This window comes from Peromyscus eremicus, chromosome 1 (assembly GCF_949786415.1).
Source record: "Peromyscus eremicus chromosome 1, PerEre_H2_v1, whole genome shotgun sequence".
NCBI lineage: Eukaryota > Metazoa > Chordata > Mammalia > Rodentia > Cricetidae > Peromyscus > Peromyscus eremicus.
This window is the reverse complement of record NC_081416.1, coordinates 113,059,676-113,077,907: the sequence shown is the minus strand read 5'-3', so window position 1 is coordinate 113,077,907 and position 18,232 is coordinate 113,059,676. Positions and strand designations below refer to the sequence as shown.

Here is an 18,232-nt window from a genome sequence, read left to right as displayed (position 1 = left end):
GGGCTCAACAGCCACCAGTCCCCAGTTCATGGGCTTCCACTAGTGTGGCCCATCATCTCTGCATGTCTTCCCTTCATGATCTCAACGGCCCCCACCTGAAGAATTCCTCCTTTCTCTCATCAATTGCATTCCTGGAGCTCAGCCTGGTGCCTGGCCATGGATCTCTGCATCTGCCTCTATCAGTCTCTGGACAAAGGCTCTATGATGACAGTTAGGTTATTCGCTAGACCGGTCATCAGAGTAGACCAGTCCAGGCACCTACTTATAGAGGACATTTTTAAATTTATATCTTTTTGAGAATGTCATTAATCAATGTAACAGAATTGTATGTATTCCTTGCTTCTGCAAAAAACATTCCCCTCACCGAAAGAGACCCTTCTCCCAGAAATTTGGCTGTTGATTTTCATAACACAGTAAGCTCAGTTAGTGATGGTAAGATGTGCATGAGTTTAGGGTCATTTATTAGAATCCTATAAAAAACACAACCTCAAAAAAGGTTTCCTCCCACGGTCACTATCAACTGCCTGTAGTTCACCAATGTGTTGGGGTGGGATCCTAAAGAAGATCTAGTGTTTCTTTGCCAGTATTTTCAATTGTTTGTTCTTGTGGAGATTTTGTCAAGTACCAGAAATACAGGAAAACATCTTGCTATAAAGATGGCATTTCCAGAACTACTTACCTGTAGTTGTCTCTTAAATCCTTCTACCACCTATTCCAAGATGCTTCCTAAGCCATGATGATGAGAGGATTTGGTTAGGTGTCCTATTTAGGTCAGGGCAATTAGTCTGTTCTTCTCAAGACTTTAAACTATTATGCATTTCTCCCTTGACTTCAATTACATAAAACAGCTTTTATGACCAAGGTAGAGAGAAGCCTATGTCTCTAGATATAAGCATAAATATTAAAAAAGGCATTTAATCACTGTGATCACTTAGCAAACTAACAATGAGCCCTTTTCCATGCCCAGCCTTGAGATATTCATTAGCCTTACAAATAAAGACATGAAATATCTTCCTATTATTCAAGTTTAAAATTAAATCAGAAAGCATTTAGCATTATATGTCTCCTAGCATTATTATTTGTATTATCCCATGTTCTGCTCTATACCCTTATATAGAACGTAATTTAATTACTTTTTTGTAGCTTTCTTTACAATCCTAAATCAATATGAAGGTTATCATAATTAAATCTTGTTTGTATATACACTCTACATGCCAATGTTTTTTTGGAATGTATGAATAACACATAATTTGTAGTTAAAAAATACAGTCAAATGAAATAATGTGAAGTTTTCATGCCAATACCCAGATACTACACAAATCAATAATAAAAAATAACAAAAAGTAGAAATACATATGTAGAAATGACATTATAAGAAAGTGAAATCCAGATTTTTGTGTTCAAACTTTATTATGCAGTTTGTTTTCTACATTCTTACTTTGACATAAAATTTGGTTAGCAGAAAGGATGCTTGTGATATTGTAGGAATGTCTGTTGTAGAAAATAAATTCGTTATATTTAATGGATATTTTCAGTTTTAAAGTGTCTTTTCCTGACCTTATGAAAAGAATTTATCTGTGGTTTGAACAAAATAATGTAGCACTTTGGGGCAAAGATGCAAAAAAGTAGCCCTGAACTTGAGGCCAAAATACAGAAAATCTCCACAGCTACTGTAGCCTTGCCCTTGGTGCTTTGGTAGACAGGGAGGAAGGTAATCCAGACACTGCAGAACACCAGCATGCTGAATGTCAGGAACTTGGCTTCATTAAATGTGTCAGGCAGATTTCTGGCCAGGAAAGCTACAGTGAAGCTTGCCAGGGAAAGGGAGCCCAAATATCCCAGGACACAGTGGAAGACAATATCTGAACCTTTGTTGCAGACAATCAAAATATGGCCATGTTCAGCATGTACATCCTCATCAACAAATGGAGGAGAAGTTCTCATCCAGATTCCACAGATAATCAGTTGAAATACAGTGCAGATGGGAATGATGAAGTTAGGTGCACCTGATGCCAGGAACCATCTCATTCTTCTATCTGGAACAGTGACTTTGAATGCTATTACCACAGTAATTGTCTTAGCCAAGACAGAGGAGGCAGCCACAGTGAAGACAATTGCAAACGAGGTCTGCTGCAAGATACAGGTAGCCACATGGGGATGGCCAATATAAAGCAAGGGACAGAGAAAACAAAATATGATGGAGATAAGGAGGACATAGCTGAGAACTCGGTTATTGGCCTTAACTATGGGTGTATCTTGATGTTTCAAAAAGATAGCTAGTACAATAGCTGTAAGAAAAGAGAAACACAGAGCTGAGCCAGCCAGACACATTCCCAAGGGGTCTTCATAAGCCAGAAAGGTCACAACTTTTTTTAGGCAGTGAGTTCGTTTTGCATTGCTGTACTGATCATCTGGACACTTCACACAATCGTCCATGTCTAGTATAGGAAGGGAAGTATTTTCAGTTTTAGTTTTTCCCTAGTACTCACAAAACATGACACATTAATATATTAGGAAGTAATAGCTTGTCTTTAACCAACACAAAAGTCAAGATTTGATCAGTTAATTTGGAATATATATATATATATATATATATATATATTATATATATGTGTATGTATGTATCATTTGAATTAAATAATTTTTTGTACATTATTTTATTAAAGTAGTTTGCTTTCTCACATTATACCCTGGGTTTTATATTCAAATATGTTTATTATTTTTGTGTAATTTTTAAAAACCTGCACTATAATTTTTTGTAATCCTCAAGTTTAACTCATATAGAATCATTTACATGGTGGTCTGGCTCTAAGTGAAACTGTCAGTTAAGTGTTTAGCTATTTCTTATCACTACTACCATTATTAATTCTACCTTTCTGTTACCTGATACACTACCAAAACGATGTTTTCAGTTTCCGTACCTCAAATTAGATTAAACCACCTCTATAATTAAAAAAGGTCTCTTTGATTTATTTGATATGAATATTATAATAAACTCTTTATTTCAGAGTTCAATATTATGGCATCCAAACTCACCTATGAAGTACAGTAAAACTGAAAAAAAACTACCAATGATAACATTTCTATATTTCTACATCTCATATTTATACATAGCATGATCTATATTTGCACACAGTACAAAAAAGAGTGTTTCTAAAACATGGTGCAATGTCACTGAACATATACTCATTGTTAGAAACACTGGGAACGGGGGAACTAGGAACATGTGTATGCACAGTATATACGTCTTAAATAAGCTTAAATAAAATAAAATGCAGATACAACTTATTACAAAATGCTGACTATTAGGATAGAGATTAGTTGCAATAGTAACTGTTAGTGCTCTAAAGTAATGTCCAAGAAAATATATTATGTTCAAGAACATAGAATATATGTCTAGAATAATGACACAAAAATGTAGTTTAAAAGACAGAGTATAGTATTTCAAATAGCAGTGTTACTGATGTTTTCAACTTCATAGTGAGATTCGTGTATTCCATTTTCCCAAAAGACTTTGTGAGAACTATGAAAATATGAGAGAAAAAAATCTGTTGATCATTTTGATAAATAACTTCCTTACTTGACATGTTGGAAATTTTATTTTCTGGACATGGATCACAATCAAAACAACAGACAGCCTTCCCTTCTTGAGGGGATTTTCTGTGTCCTGGACTGCAAGGCCTACTGCATACAGAGGGTGGACTCTGAGGAAAATTAGAAACAAAGAGTTTAATGTAACTTGCAAAAGCTGCAGTGATTCACAAGGAGCCACTAAAAATTATCTTTTTAAATGCATATGATATAAAATAAAAATCCATTTTATGACAAACATTAAGAATGTATGGAGATTTATGTACTGTGAAACACACACAAGAGAAAAGAGAGGGAGATATACACACAGAGGGAGGGAGGAAGTGAGGACGGAGAGAGACAGAGATAGAGACAGAGACAGAGAGAGACAGAGAATATAGAGGAGTGGAAGTGAGTCAATAAATGAATAAAATCAAACTCTTCATCTCAAAGATGAAGCATGCTGTTCTAGAGTATTTATGCTACATGTAAATCATTTGAGTTAAGACCAAATTACCTGTCTAAAATCTGTGGCCCACTGTATCATTTCATCCGATATGTACAATTGTGGATCATTTGGAAACTGTCCAGAAAACTTTCCTATTTTCACTTTAAGTCCAAAGTGATTAATATATGTGATATAGAAAATGTCATACTCTGTATCCTGTCTTGTCTTTTGGTTCATATTCACAAGATCTCCAGAAGGATTTATAAATTTTATGTTCTTCAGGAAGGAGAACATCTAAAACACATTTGTTATTTTACTTTTAACTATGTCTTCATAGTAGGACAGAAAATGTGAAGTATATAATGCCAGTAACTTTCATTTGCCTCTCCTAAAATGTAACCTTATTAGAAGTACTCAGTAATAAATAAAAGTAATTATATACAATCATAAAGTTTCCCTGCACTTTAAAGTTAAAATTTTCTCACTGGGTTTGATACTCTAACACACACACACCCTAAGTTATATGCTTATAGATTAGGGATGCATTCTCTTTCTTCCTGGCAATATTGTTATTTGATCATAACCTAGATAACTGTGTTCCATAACAGTTCAAAAAGTAGCAGTGCTACTAGTATTATCAGGAATCTATGTATTACAATGATGGGCAACTTTTTAATCTTGTAAACATTCGTTTTCTTGTTGCCATTTAAGAAATTCACGAAAAAAATATTTTTCTCCCAAATTTTAAAAACATAAGATTAATGTTTGTGTCTGAAATATTCTGGAAAAATTTCTTCACTTAGAATGTAAAATGCAGCCAGGCAGTGGTGGCACATGCCATTAATCCCAGCACTCGGGAGACAGAGCCAGGCTGATCTCTGTGAGTTCAAGGCCAGCGTGGGCTACAAAGTGAGTCCCAGGAAAGGTGCAAAGATACACAGAGAAACTTGTCTCAAAAAACAAACAAACAAACAAACAAAAGATTGTAAAATGCAGACTTGTGCCAGTATCACGTGTAACATAATTTAAGAAACTAACAGGATCTTCATCACATGCAGTGATAGAGTCCAGAAATATATGCATCAGGAAGAAAAGTTTGTAGTTTGCCTAGATTTAGAAAACTGTGGTTCCCTTCAAGAAAGTCATCACAATGCCATACAGGCCGTGTAATGCAAGAAAAATACCTTCCAGGAGTCCAATTCCAGTCCTTTTCCAGCATTCTCTGACCATATGTCTACTTGTTTCAGAAGCATTTCATGGAGTGAGTGGGCCACAGCATACACAGCGTTGTATAAGTTATAACTTGAGTCACTCATGGACATTCCAAACTGGTGCCTAAACAACCACTCGAATATATTTGTGGTTGAACAATTTTTCAGTTTCTTACAATTACAGGATGACAAAGAACAATTAAAATAAATCCACCATAGTCTAACAAATGAAATTTCATTACTGTAATTTGAAGGGTGAACTGTCTGCATAAATTGTTTAAAACCAGATATCTCAGAATTCTGATGTGAATAAATGAGAGTCCCATAGGGGGAGTTAAGCAAGAAATCTCCTTTAATTGTGATTCTATCAAATTGTGACATACTGACCCAGATTCTGTTAACTGTTACAGATTGCCATAGTATAAAGTTCACTTGTACAGTAGAGTCTTTGTCTCCATAAACAATCACAACTTTTGCTGAAGACATCATGATCTGGTTAAAGTATTTATCAACCATTTTAAGGAATGATAAATTCCCATTGGCGATAATACTCACAAATGCTAAACAGACAACATTTCTTTGCATCTTCTCTCTCAATTCAGAAAGAAATTGAATTCCGTGGTCATCATCTGAAATGATCACTCCCATCCAATTCCATCTGAAGTGAACCAGTAGGGACACCATGGCTAGTGGCAGAGATGTGTCCTTGGGAGCTATCTGATAGAGATGAGGATATTGTTCACGGACATTCAGGAGAGGTTGAAAATAACCATAGTAGAGCTAGAGGACATAGAACATAAGCATAAATGACAAAGATGTAATGAATAATGTTTGGTCTAAGACTTACATGTACTAAGCAAATGCTGGGGGTGTTAGAAAATTCGAATTCTTATCCTCATCATTAAAATCATATCCATTTTTTTGTGGTTGTCCAAAAACTACAAATAAAATAAGTTTTCTGGTAAAATGTTTCAGACTTCTGCTGTCTTTTGTGATAAAGTTGTTATGTTTTCTGCTGAAAGTTTATCTGAGCATTTATTTTTGATAGAACTGAATAGATATAAACCCAGTCTCTGCCTTTTAACCTTTTTGGTACTCAGAAAGTCAATTTGAAGTAGACAGTATTTCATTAAAGTTATTGCACCTCCACTTACTTCTGGAGTTCTAGACATGTACCAGAATGCTCCAAAAGTTGCAGGAACTCCCCATATGGGTCCTGTAAGTACAATTAAATGTTTTCTCTGATTTTTGCAGTAGTAGTTAGGAAAGTTTTCACTTCTTTTTGGAGATAGACCATGTTTCATCCTATCCTCCACCAGGTTACATTTGATGTTTACTAGCAGAGAAATGTTTGGTAAAATATGAGGGTTCCTATTGATTTCTTCCATGGCAAAATAAAGAGAGAAAATCAAGTGGACGTTCTTCGGTGTCAACCTGAAAACAGAGCACATTATTCATGAGAGATTAGGTTCCAAACATGACAATTTTAAATCACACTCAATGTGAGAATAAATTCTTGGGTTTTTTTTTGTCTCATTAGTAAGTGACACAAGTCCTATTTCTTTGGTGTTCAGAGACCGATGGGTGAAAATTCAGATTCTTAAAGGCTTTTTTTTTGGTGGGGAGTGGATTTCATACCAATGAGATTGATTCTTTTACTTTGAATTTTCTTAATGTTCCATCCTATTTTCTGTAAACTTCATAAAATGTATGCATGCCATTCAGGGACTAGAAAAGATTGCACTGGCTACCATTGAATCCTCTCATGCCATCATCTTGTACTTCTAACATTTAACACATGTGGAAAATAAATGGATATTATCTGCTATCTGGAATGCTATACTTTTATACACAGGCACAACTGGACAAAAATATGTCTTTGTTAGGGATATGAAGACTAGGAAGCCAAACCTGCCTGTGTCAAGAGCTCTGAAAAGGCTGAACGATTTATAGGTAATGCAAATAGCATAATAATTCTTATATTCCTTCTTCCCTTTCACATACTTTCTTATTTTCACTTTGTATTTGAGGATTTGCAATATTCAGTGATATAAGATCGGAATAAAGTATATCTGCTTCCAGTGAGGAATGAATTACCTTCTCTTTACATGAACCCTTATGCTGCCTTTCAACCTATATATTCAGCTTGATATTACAGAACAGGTCCTGTGTTGAGTTGTTTTAGACTTGTCCTGATATGTCCTTGTAATAGACTTACTTTAGCTTCTCTCTTTCATTTAAGATATTTTGATTGGATGTAAATGTTTTGATAGATTTTGTATAGAGTTTGATCTTATTTAATAATATCTCATTTCAGTGTGTTTATGAGTATTTTAGATATTGCCTCATGCTGAGACCTGCTGGTAGCAATGGTTTTACTAGAGGCCCAAGAGTATACAGCAGATGGAAACTGAAAGTTCAGGTGTCATCTCACCAGGTAAATAATTCTCTAATGCAGAACCTCTTCAGAAACAGCTTAAAGAGCTACAGCCCCTGGACACTGTTGCTTGTGTCTGTATTTCACATATGCATAAACAGGTATGCTATCTCCCTGTAACATGAATCTTAAAAGGTTTATTAATATAAACAAATCCAAGGCCAGGTATTGGGGTGAATACTGGAAGATTGGAGGGGCAGAACACAAACCACAGCTGACCTCACCTCACCAGCTTCTCAGCTGATCCTGTGTCCTTGAACTGGAAGCCTCTGAGTCCTTACCCGAATGAATCTAGACTGAATGGCTGCTAAATGCCTAAAAGATTAACCAGGCTCCAGTTCCTGGTCCTCATGCCTTATATACCTTTCTGCTTCCTGCTATCACTTCCTGGGATTGAAGGCATGTGTCACCATGCCTGGTCGTTTACAGTGTGGCTTTGAACTCAGAGATCCAGATTCATCTCTGCCTGTGGAATATTAGGATTAAAAGTGTGTGTGTGTGTGTGTGTGTGTGTGTGCCACCATTTTCTGGTCTGTATATTTAGTGGCTGTTCTGTTTCCTAACCCCAGGTAAGTTTATTCGGATGCACAGTATATTGGGGAACAAAATATCACTATATTTCCCCAATACCTGAACTTTAATGTGTGGTGATATTGTGTCCCTGTGAGTTCAAAGCCACACTGGAAACAGCCAGGCTTGGTGACACAGGCCTTTAATCTGGGGAAGTGATGGCAGGAAGCAGAAAGTTATTTAAGGCATGAGGACCAGGAACTAGAGTCCTGTGAAGCTTTCAGGATGTTAGTAGCAGTTCAGATGAGATCCATTTGAATGAGGACAAAGAGGCTTGTAGTTTAAGGAAACAAGTTCAGATGAGAAGTTGGCAGTGTGAGGTTAGCTGTGGCCTGTTCTGTCTCTCTGATATTTCATTGTTCACCCCAGTACCTGGCTCCAGGTTTGTTTTTATTACTAAGACCTTTTAAGATTCATGCTACAGTAAAGGATAGTCTCATCTGATGTGTATATGTAATCTCCTGATTACATCTCAATATTATGGGCACATATATCTATGGATGGTCAGAAAGATGACTTCTCATTAAGTTGTATAATTCTCATTATTCTACCAGGATTATATGTAGCTGGAGAGTTTTCTCTCTGGGTCCCACCAAACCCAGCAGTCTGACAGCCCACTTATAAAGTAAACACAGAGATGCTTATATTATTTAAACTGTTTGACCTAATGGCTCAGGCTTCTAGCTATCTAGTTCTTACATCTTAAATTAATCCATTTCTATAAATCTATACCTTGCCACATGGCTCATGGCTTACTGGCATCTTCACATGCTGCTTGTCATTTTGGCAGCTGGCAATGTCTCCTTCCACCTTCCTGTCTCTCAATTCTCCTCTCTGGTAGTCTCGTCTATACTTCTTTCCTGGCTACTGGCCAATCAGTGTTTTATTTATTGACCAATCAGAGCAACACATTTGACATACAGACCATCCCACAGCAATTATAAGGCACTTAGGCCCTCTTTTTTTTTATCCTTGCCCAGACTAGCATAAAGAAAACAGCAATTTCTTCTCAGTTCTAAGAGGAGCTACATACTATTGGATGATTTTGGGCCTCAGAGCAAATTCAAACTAGACTGAATGTTTCTGAAAATGGACCATAAGTTAAGCATTACAGATATACGTAAAGATAGAGTTGTAGATGTCTAACCTTGGTTATTAATCACAAAGCATACTAAAATACTACGCTACTTTCTCTAGCTACACTCCATTGATAACAGAGACCAACATTCACTCCCTACTAAATTCTTTGGTAATTAACACTTTGTACAAACTTCTAGCCTCATTTTATGAATAAAATTCAAGGTTCAGCTAACTACCTGTTTATTATTTAGGTCCCAAATAACAAGTAATCAATTAACCAAGTCAAGAGAGAAACAGCTTTACATGGAAAATTTTTCACAATGGGCCAGGGCTACAGAAGATTGTCTGGCCTCACAGCCTTGAATATATAGTTACAAGTCACTTCCTTATGATTAGGGGTTACAAACAGGATAAAATATATTTTTACATTTGGGACCTATGCATTGCCATGGTAAATGACTCTGCTCCTACTCATTTACTCATGTGCTATGACCTTCAGATATGCTTTTGTATCTTTTATTTTTATTGCAAAGAGCCTCTTGTTAAATGTGTATATACCTGTGTAGGACAAAGGGAGCAAGAAAATTGCAACCTGACAGAGAATTGAAGGTGTAGAGAAAATAAAGAGCATGACATTCATATCTTGTATGTGAGTCTGATTCCCTCAGATAGATAAAAACTTATTTTATCTATCAACTCTCAGATAAAAAAGTTTCTTAAGATCCTGCTACTCTGAAGGCATTCTATTTACATCCCTGGAGCAATTCTAGGAGCTGGACACCCAGATTGTGTTAGCCTCATGCATATTTTCTGTATTGCTTTGTGACTAAATACATATTCAAGTAACTAGACAAACATGTGGCTGTGAAGCTAGCATGGAACTGATGGAATGATTATTTTTCCCATAATATTTTAATGCTCATTTTGAATCAGTTTTTTTGGCAGTGTCTTATTCTTTTATATCTTACAATTATCTCTTTCATAAAGAAATGAAGTTATGTCACATTGTCTAGGGCCTTGCTGTTCTATACTGGAGACGAATATGCCTTTTTAATATTGAATTCTCCCATTCATTCACTACAATTACTTATCTGTGAAATACTATTATGACAAATAATATAAACTAGACAATAATTTAAAAATCATGTATTTTAGAAAGTGAAAGGACAGTAACTGAATAGATACATGGAGAAGAACACAAATTTATCCATACCTGTCACCTAGCACAAAACTCAACTCCAAGTGGATCAAAGACCTAAGTATAAGACCAGATATGCTAGATCTCTTAAAAGAGAAAATTAGGGAATAGTTTTGAACTCATGGTTACAGTAATTTTTTTTTTCTGAACAGAACACTGATAACAAAGGTACCAAATTACAATATGTAAATGAGACCTCATAAAATTGAAAAGCTTTTTTATGGCAAAAAAATAAAAACAACAACAAAAAAAAAACCCTCCACCAGCATGAGGACAGAGTTGCAGACTGGAAAATGAGAAGGGATCCTTACTCATCAGGGTACCCTAAGTCAAATGTACTTTGAAATTTTATCCAATTGTGTTTAATATGGCCAACATCAATCAAACAAATGCTAGTTTGTGTTGCAAGAACGCATAGTAATGAGAAGACTCACCCATTACTTTTGGGAATGCAAACTTGTAGAGCATTATGAAGATCAGTGCAGTAGTTCCTTGGGATGCTTGGTATAGATCTACTTCAAGATCCAGATATCTGACCTGTCTTAGTCAGGATTTCTAATGCTGCAGTGAAACACCATGACCAAGAAGGAAGCTAATAGGGAAAGAGTATATTTACTATATACTTCCATATCCCTGTTCACGAAAGAAGAAAGTCAGGACAGGAACTCCAACAGAGTAAGAAACTAGAGAAAGGAGCTTTTGAAGAAGCCATAGAGTGGTGATACTTATTGGTTTTCTTTTCATGGTTTATTCAGCCTGCTTTCTTATAGATACTAGCATCACAAGCCAAGAGATGGCATGACCCACAATGGGCTGGGCCCTCCCCTGTCAATCACTAATTAAGAAAATGTTCCACAGACATGCCCACAACCAATATCATGGAGATATTATCTTAACTGAGTGTACCTCATCTCAGATGACTTTAGCTTGTGTCTAGTTGACATAAATGTTTAGCATACTACTCTAGTTCATGCACACAAAGGACTATACATCATACTATAAAGACATTTTTTTTGGCCAATGTTCATAGGACGGAAATCTAAAATAGTACAATATCCCTAAAATAAATGCATCTACAAAGACAACCTAAATGAAATTGAGATATAACAGTTGAGATCAAGCCCCAACTGTACAGACAAGTTTTGTAAACAAAGGAAGCTTACAGCACCAAGAATGGGTTACATTTTATTGAATATTTAGCCAAATCTGCCCCAAAGAGACCCTCCAAAAACACAGGCTATTACCAAGGCTCTAGGCTGCTGTCTATAAACTGAGGATAAGGCCCTATGGCTGAAGATGACAGCTACACAGCTGAGTGAAGATTAAGAAATCAAGCTGGTGCCTAACTAGAGCATTTATGCCTGCTAACTACTGCCCATAGTACACAAAGTTCTCTTAAACAAGCAAGGTAAACACAAACCTGAATACCTACAATGGTGACTGCCTGCAAGATGTGCTAGTGAAACAGTGGCACAAAGCTGGTGGGAGTAACCAAATAATAATTGACATGGTTTTGTTCCATTCCAAGGGATCAAATACATGTCTGACACTGCAGTGCTGGCCAAGAACCTGACAACAGATAAGACAGGGACCTAGGGGAAAACCAAAGACTACTGCTCTGAAACAGGAACAGAGCCATAAAATGACTCCTAATTCCATTCTGCTATAGTTATTGATCTATTCTTTACTCAGACATTTCAGAAAAGTTTTTTCTTCCAGCATACATAGATAAATACTGAGACCCACAGCTGGTCAATGTACAGAGAGTGAGAGACCTTGCACCACTTTTACATGTTGTTTCTCCATTAAATGCACCACCACTTCTCACAGGGCTCAAGGAACTCCAAGGCAGAAGAGGTAGAAAGATTTTTAAGAGCTAGAGTGGATTGAGAACACAAAATAAATATGGCATACTAATCACAGGACTGATGCACATGACCTCAAAGAAGCTGAGGCAGTATGTAAAAAATCTGCACACAAATGGATTCAGTTTGCTCGGTGGAAAATTGGACAAAAGCTCCTATCCTAAGCTCAGGAGATATTTCGTATCTGCTTGAAAACAAAAATTTAGTTCTCTCCAACACTGTCTCCCTGAGGACACATACTTCCCTTTGGGGCTGAGCTAAGATTCAGCATTATATGGCAAAAAAGTCTAAATGGTATCTGTGAAGCTTCATTGTATAATAATTTACTTTTCAGGGCTTTAAAAGTTATTTTAACTTTAAAGTCCTTTGGATTTCTGTTATGTCTTCCAGTTTTGTGTTTTTATGGGATTCCTGTGCCTAAGAATGTGTTTCTCACCAGGCGGTGGTGGCACACACCTTTAATCCCAGCACTTGGGAGGCAGAGGCAGGCGGATCTTTGTGAGTTCGAGGCCAGCCTGGTCTACGGAGAGAGATCCAGGAAAGGCACAAAGCTACACAGAGAAACCCTGTCTTGAAAAACCAAAAAAAAAAAAAAAAGAATGTGATTCTCTTATTATCTATATGTGTATCTCATTCTTTTTATTACTTCTGTTTGTCTGATTGTGTTACCTATTCTAATTTGTTTGTTTTTGTTTTATTTTATTTTCTAACAATTAATTAGAAGACTCTTTGTTTTCCATCAAGAGAAAGAAAGTATGTGGGTTCAGATAGGAGAGACAGTGCAGAAGACCTCAGAGGAGTTGGGGGTGTGAGACCTATAATCAGAATATAATGTATGAAAAATAAATTTTCAATAAAAAATGCAGGGGATTTTAGTGTGATCTGTGCTGTCATGTAGATAGCTCTGTGAAAATATTATATTAGGTTAAAAAAAGCATAAAAGAGCAAAAAGCATATTATCTCATTCAAAATAAAAGACCAAATGGAACTCTATGGGATAGAATGTAGATTCAGGAATAGGTAGGAATGAGGGGATAAAATGATGACAGCTGAACCGTTCATTATTCATGATTCCTAGAGAAATGTTCTGTATTTTGAACTTGACTATGGTGATAGATGCACAGTTCTTTGTATGTTTCATTCATTATTTTAAACAAGTGGACCATAAAATACATCTTAACAGAAACAAAAACAAAAGCCCAAAACAAATTAGTTATTTGAGATTTGTGCCTTTCCCCTTTGGAATCATAGTTCAACTTAAATGAGCAATTATATTATTCAATAAATTTATATTTAGAGTTTTCTATATAAAATCTTCAAAGGTTTACTTTACATTTCAAAAAGTACCCACTGCTACCTGTGCCATCATCAATGATGCTACCTTTTCTTATCTGCTTGGGAAGCCTCTATTTATCAGTTGTTGTTTTTCTTTTTAATCTGTGGAAAATCTGGAGTTTATCAGATGAGGTTTTTCTCTGGGACACAGCACATTATCTATGGAAGTGAAGTAGCATTGTGAACTTTTTAACTTGAATGTTCTATTTAGTCACAAGTCACTTAACTTTCTGTAAAAAAAAAATCACTATATTTAGAAAGGAGAAAGAAACTTACTCCAACGTTTTCTCCACATAGAAGATGACTAGAAACTAGAACAATATTGCCAATTGATAGATAACTGAAATATGAAGGCCAGTTTTTAGTTTTATAAAAAAGATTATAGCACTTTGATGGTTAAACATTTTCCAATGGAAAGCCATTTTTTCAAGAGAAATTGGACAGTACAAATTAGACTTGTGATGCATTGAAAAATGAGACAAAGTAGGGTGGTTGAAGAAAGAGGCATGGATGAGGGAAGTTATTGGAAGGACATGGATATGATCATAATGCATTCCATGAAATCTTCAAATGAGCAATAAAATTTTAAATAAACAACAAAAGCTGATGTAGTTACGTGAGAAAATAATTGAATCCTTCCTGTATTGTTCAGGTAGGCTCATGGTTTGGTGATTTGACTCAATCTGTATGGAGATTGATTGATTGCTTTGGTTCCCTCTCATCACTATACATTCATATGGGAAACATGTATGACTAGAATAGTTTCAACATGATTTGGGCAAATAGTAGAAAATTATAGGCAAAATCTTGATCCTAATTCCAGTGGAGGGTACACATACCAATTACTTAATTTCCTGTTATATACAAACAATGCTGACCTGAAGATCAATAATATGCAGGACAAACTTTTAGATATCCCTCATATCTAATCTCCAACATCATTGGAAATATAGATAATAAATATATATAGTAACATTACTTTTCTTTCTTATGTCAGTCAAATTCCAATTCATAAAGAATAATGGATACCACAAGAAGAATCCTTTTCTCAGTCTCAGAGAAATTCTGATTATGAATGTCAACAGAGGAATTGGAATAATTGAAATTTTGTTTGTTAAATGACACCCCTAAGTGCTCATTCATATCAGAAATGTAGTAAAAGGGCCAGGAACTGCAAAAACAAACAATCCTTCTGATAAATTACATCTGATGATAGCTATGAAGATCCATAGAATTTAGCGAACTAATGGAACATACTATTCATTTTTAAGTTATGATAAATACATATACAGTAAATTTATATTAAATTCTCTAACTTGCCACAAAGTAAATTTCTGATGTTCTATAAAGCAAATGAAAATAAATGAATGGACTGTCACTTCTCTTCTATGATGGCACAGGACACTAGTAGAAATAGTCAAACAAAATATGAATGATATTGTATTTTCCCTTAAAATTCATGTTAACCATGCTATTAACATATAGCTAAACAATACCTTAAAGATTTTACAAGTAGGTACATAGGCAGAGTGTCTCTTCATAATACCAATTTATATTTCCACAGAAGAGCCTTATTTAAGATGATGAATATGTGTTTAATTTTGCTGAATCTCATTCAGCCTGACCATGTTTCAGAATGTCATATTTTATTCATAATGATCTATATTATATATTTATTTATTTCGACAATAAGTCATGTGAGTGCATTAATAATCTCATATTTTATTCTATAAATTCATTTGTTTTATCAAATGTGATATCTTGTTTATAATCATGGTAGAACCATCCAAATATTGCTTAGAAAATAATATTGAATAGCCATAAAACAAAAACTGCTGTTTAATCACAAATCAGGAAGAGAAACATACAGTAATCTGGAAACATGTTTGCTACATAATAAAAAAGACATAATAGAAATTTAGATACAAAATATCCAGTCTGTAATGAGCATACAAGTATATGAAGAAAACTCAGGAAATGATCAGGACCATTGTTTTACATGTGAGGCATTTATGCCTCCATGAGAAAGTTTCTATACTAATCGATTACTTTTTATTAATAAAAATCCAAACAAATGAGTCTAGGAAGAAAACATTTGCTTGGCCATTTTTTTTATTACTCATAAGTTAGGAGAAATCAGAACATTTCTCTGGACTTCTCTCATCTTGTGTTATATAAATATGTAAGCATAGAGGTAGAATGTCCGTGGGATTTCAAGTGCCAGAATTTCAGACATAAAATTCCTCATCATCTTAAAATAGGAGGTCACATTACTGAAGCATATTAATTCATTAGCTGATGATATTTGAAAGTGAATAATACGAATTAAAAACATCCTCTCTATTACTTTCAAGGCACAGCCTGCCTGCAATGTGGAGATAATCATAGGCTTATGGAAGACATCATATAGGCAATGGTGAACATTTTTTTCAAATTCCACTCAACTTTCCCTTCACTCTTCCTCATTTGTATCTGAACATTTGGATGTCTGGGTCATCTTCTCCATGTTCCATATTACCATGAATATTACTTTTCTATGGTAATATTATATAATTACTTGCTCATTGCTCCACATTCTCCTTTAAACCTAAGGATATTTTTGATAAACATATGAATGATCAACACATAGGATATTGTGTCACCTCTACTGTGATTTTTAATTTGTTCTGAGATTTTTCTATTTTGTAATACAGTCACAAACTTTCTTCTCTGTTTTGAATGTCCTACTAAGATATGGTATTAAAAACTGAACATAACCTTTTGCTGAAACTGAAAACTTCATGTGATGATTTTCACACATATAGAATGCCACATCTAGAAATACGTTTTTACCCAAATTTAGAATGTTATTTTTGACAATTTCCTTATAAAACCCAAGAGACATTGTAACCATTTTGTCAACCAGTAACCTCATTGAGAAGGGAAAATTATGGTAAAAAATATAAATCAATTATTGTGTAATACACTTATCCTCATAATAAATAAAGTTATTTAATATAATTATGGAAAGAGGAGAAAGAGACTTAAATGTGGAATAAATTTAATAAATGAAAACATATTCAGCAAAATGAAACCTGACAATTTCTAATCAATAAATGGGCTTCAGTCTAGAGAAGTTGGGATGAATTTGTTACCTTAGTACTTCTCTCTCAACTGTTAGTAACTATCACAGACAACACCTTTTTTTCTAGCACTTTCAAAAGAAAATAGTAAATCATTGCTTGCAGGGGAATCCTCTATTCTAGCAAATAAACAAATTGACTACTGGAGTACTCTAAATGGATGGCTCATGTGTTTCTACATAGAACTTTAAAAAAAGTTGTGATATTGTTTATTCAACAAAAATGTGGCTGTGCATATGTACCCGAATGTAAAGGAAAAGACAGCATAAAACTCTCATAGGGAACAGATATTGATTTTCCATATCCGATTTCAGCTGCAGGAGTCAAAGAACACAACAGTTGTAAAATTATGACAAATAGATTATTTGAAAAATATCTCTGCACCTTTTTAATATATATAGCTAAATGTCAGGGCAAACACACAAAGGTCCACTTTGTAAGAATTGGTCATTGTTTTGTGCTGATGAAAAAACAATAAAAAACAGTAGCAGACAAAAGAAAGATCACTTTATTGTAGCCTCTATGATATAAACTAAAGGAAGTGTTTAGTACCATGTTTGTGAGGGGCATCACATGACACCAGTTGGGAACTGTCATATTAAAATACTGTCTCTAAAAGCAAAATTGACAGCATTGAGCATTCATTCAGTTTTCATCCTGGAATCTGTGACTTGAAAAATACAAACAAGCTAATCCCCAAAACCATCAGAAACAGGACAATAACCTTCAGTAAACATAAAATAAATTTGGGTAATGTCCTAACAGGGGGAGGAGAAGACAGAAAGAAGACACACGGAGTAATGGCTTACCTCTCTGCAACCCTTGAATGTACCATCTACCATGATAAACAAAAATTAATAAGTGAAAGAGGCACCTACTGCTTATCTAGTTTTCCACTGAAGTAATCATTCTTCATGTTTCCATGTTCTGTATAAATGAAAAAGGAACAATCAGTGTCTTTATCTCCTTCTGGGTTTTTCTTGTCTTTCATTCTGAAAAAGCACACAGGGTCAGTCAAACTGCAGAGAAGGAAAGGAGGCTTCAGGACCAGGAAGACAAAGATCAAAGACAACATCTTTGTAATGTAGCTGAGATGAGAGCCTGAGCAAAGTGCAGCATGGAGAGTCAGGAAGAAACTCACATATCAATTATTCATGAACCCATCCAGGTGTCTCTTTTTATTATTATAGTTACTGCGAAGGGCTGTAATACTTTTTAGAAATCTCAGTACATGTCTTTTGAGTATACTGTTTGTCTCTATGGGTTGTATAGTCACTCTCTGGCCTGGGGCTCTGCATATGAGTTCCTAAGTCCAGGGGATAATTAAGGGATAATAATTTCATTCATGATAATTCTGCTCCATATCCAGTATGAGTAGATCTATGTAATTGGACAT

At 35.1% G+C, this 18,232-nt stretch overlaps 1 protein-coding gene across 1 annotated transcript; it reads right to left on the bottom strand.

Annotated features, from left to right (window-relative positions):
* Positions 1 to 1,518: 1,518 nt before the first annotated feature.
* On the bottom strand, positions 1,519 to 17,914 carry LOC131902245 (vomeronasal type-2 receptor 116-like). The gene is made up of 6 exons (XM_059253277.1): positions 17,715 to 17,914; positions 6,384 to 6,663; positions 5,203 to 6,009; positions 4,088 to 4,312; positions 3,581 to 3,704; positions 1,519 to 2,438 (listed from the first exon to the last, which is right to left on the bottom strand). Exons 1-6 carry the CDS (start codon positions 17,909 to 17,911, stop codon positions 1,519 to 1,521), a joined length of 2,553 nt encoding a protein of 850 aa, XP_059109260.1. The 5' UTR covers positions 17,912 to 17,914.
* Positions 17,915 to 18,232: the final 318 nt, after the last annotated feature.

Bases quoted from the DNA above. Each gene is read 5' to 3' on its own strand.
- LOC131902245 (XM_059253277.1), bottom strand. From the start codon at position 17,911: ATGTTGTCTTTGATCTTTGTCTTCCTGGTCCTGAAGCCTCCTTTCCTT. The intron at 6,010-6,383 runs GTAAGTGGAGGT...TATGTCCTCTAG, and splicing joins ACATGTCTAGAACTCCAGAA to CTCTACTATGGTTATTTTCA. The intron at 3,705-4,087 runs GTAATTTGGTCT...AATTTTCCTCAG, and splicing joins GGGCCACAGATTTTAGACAG to AGTCCACCCTCTGTATGCAG.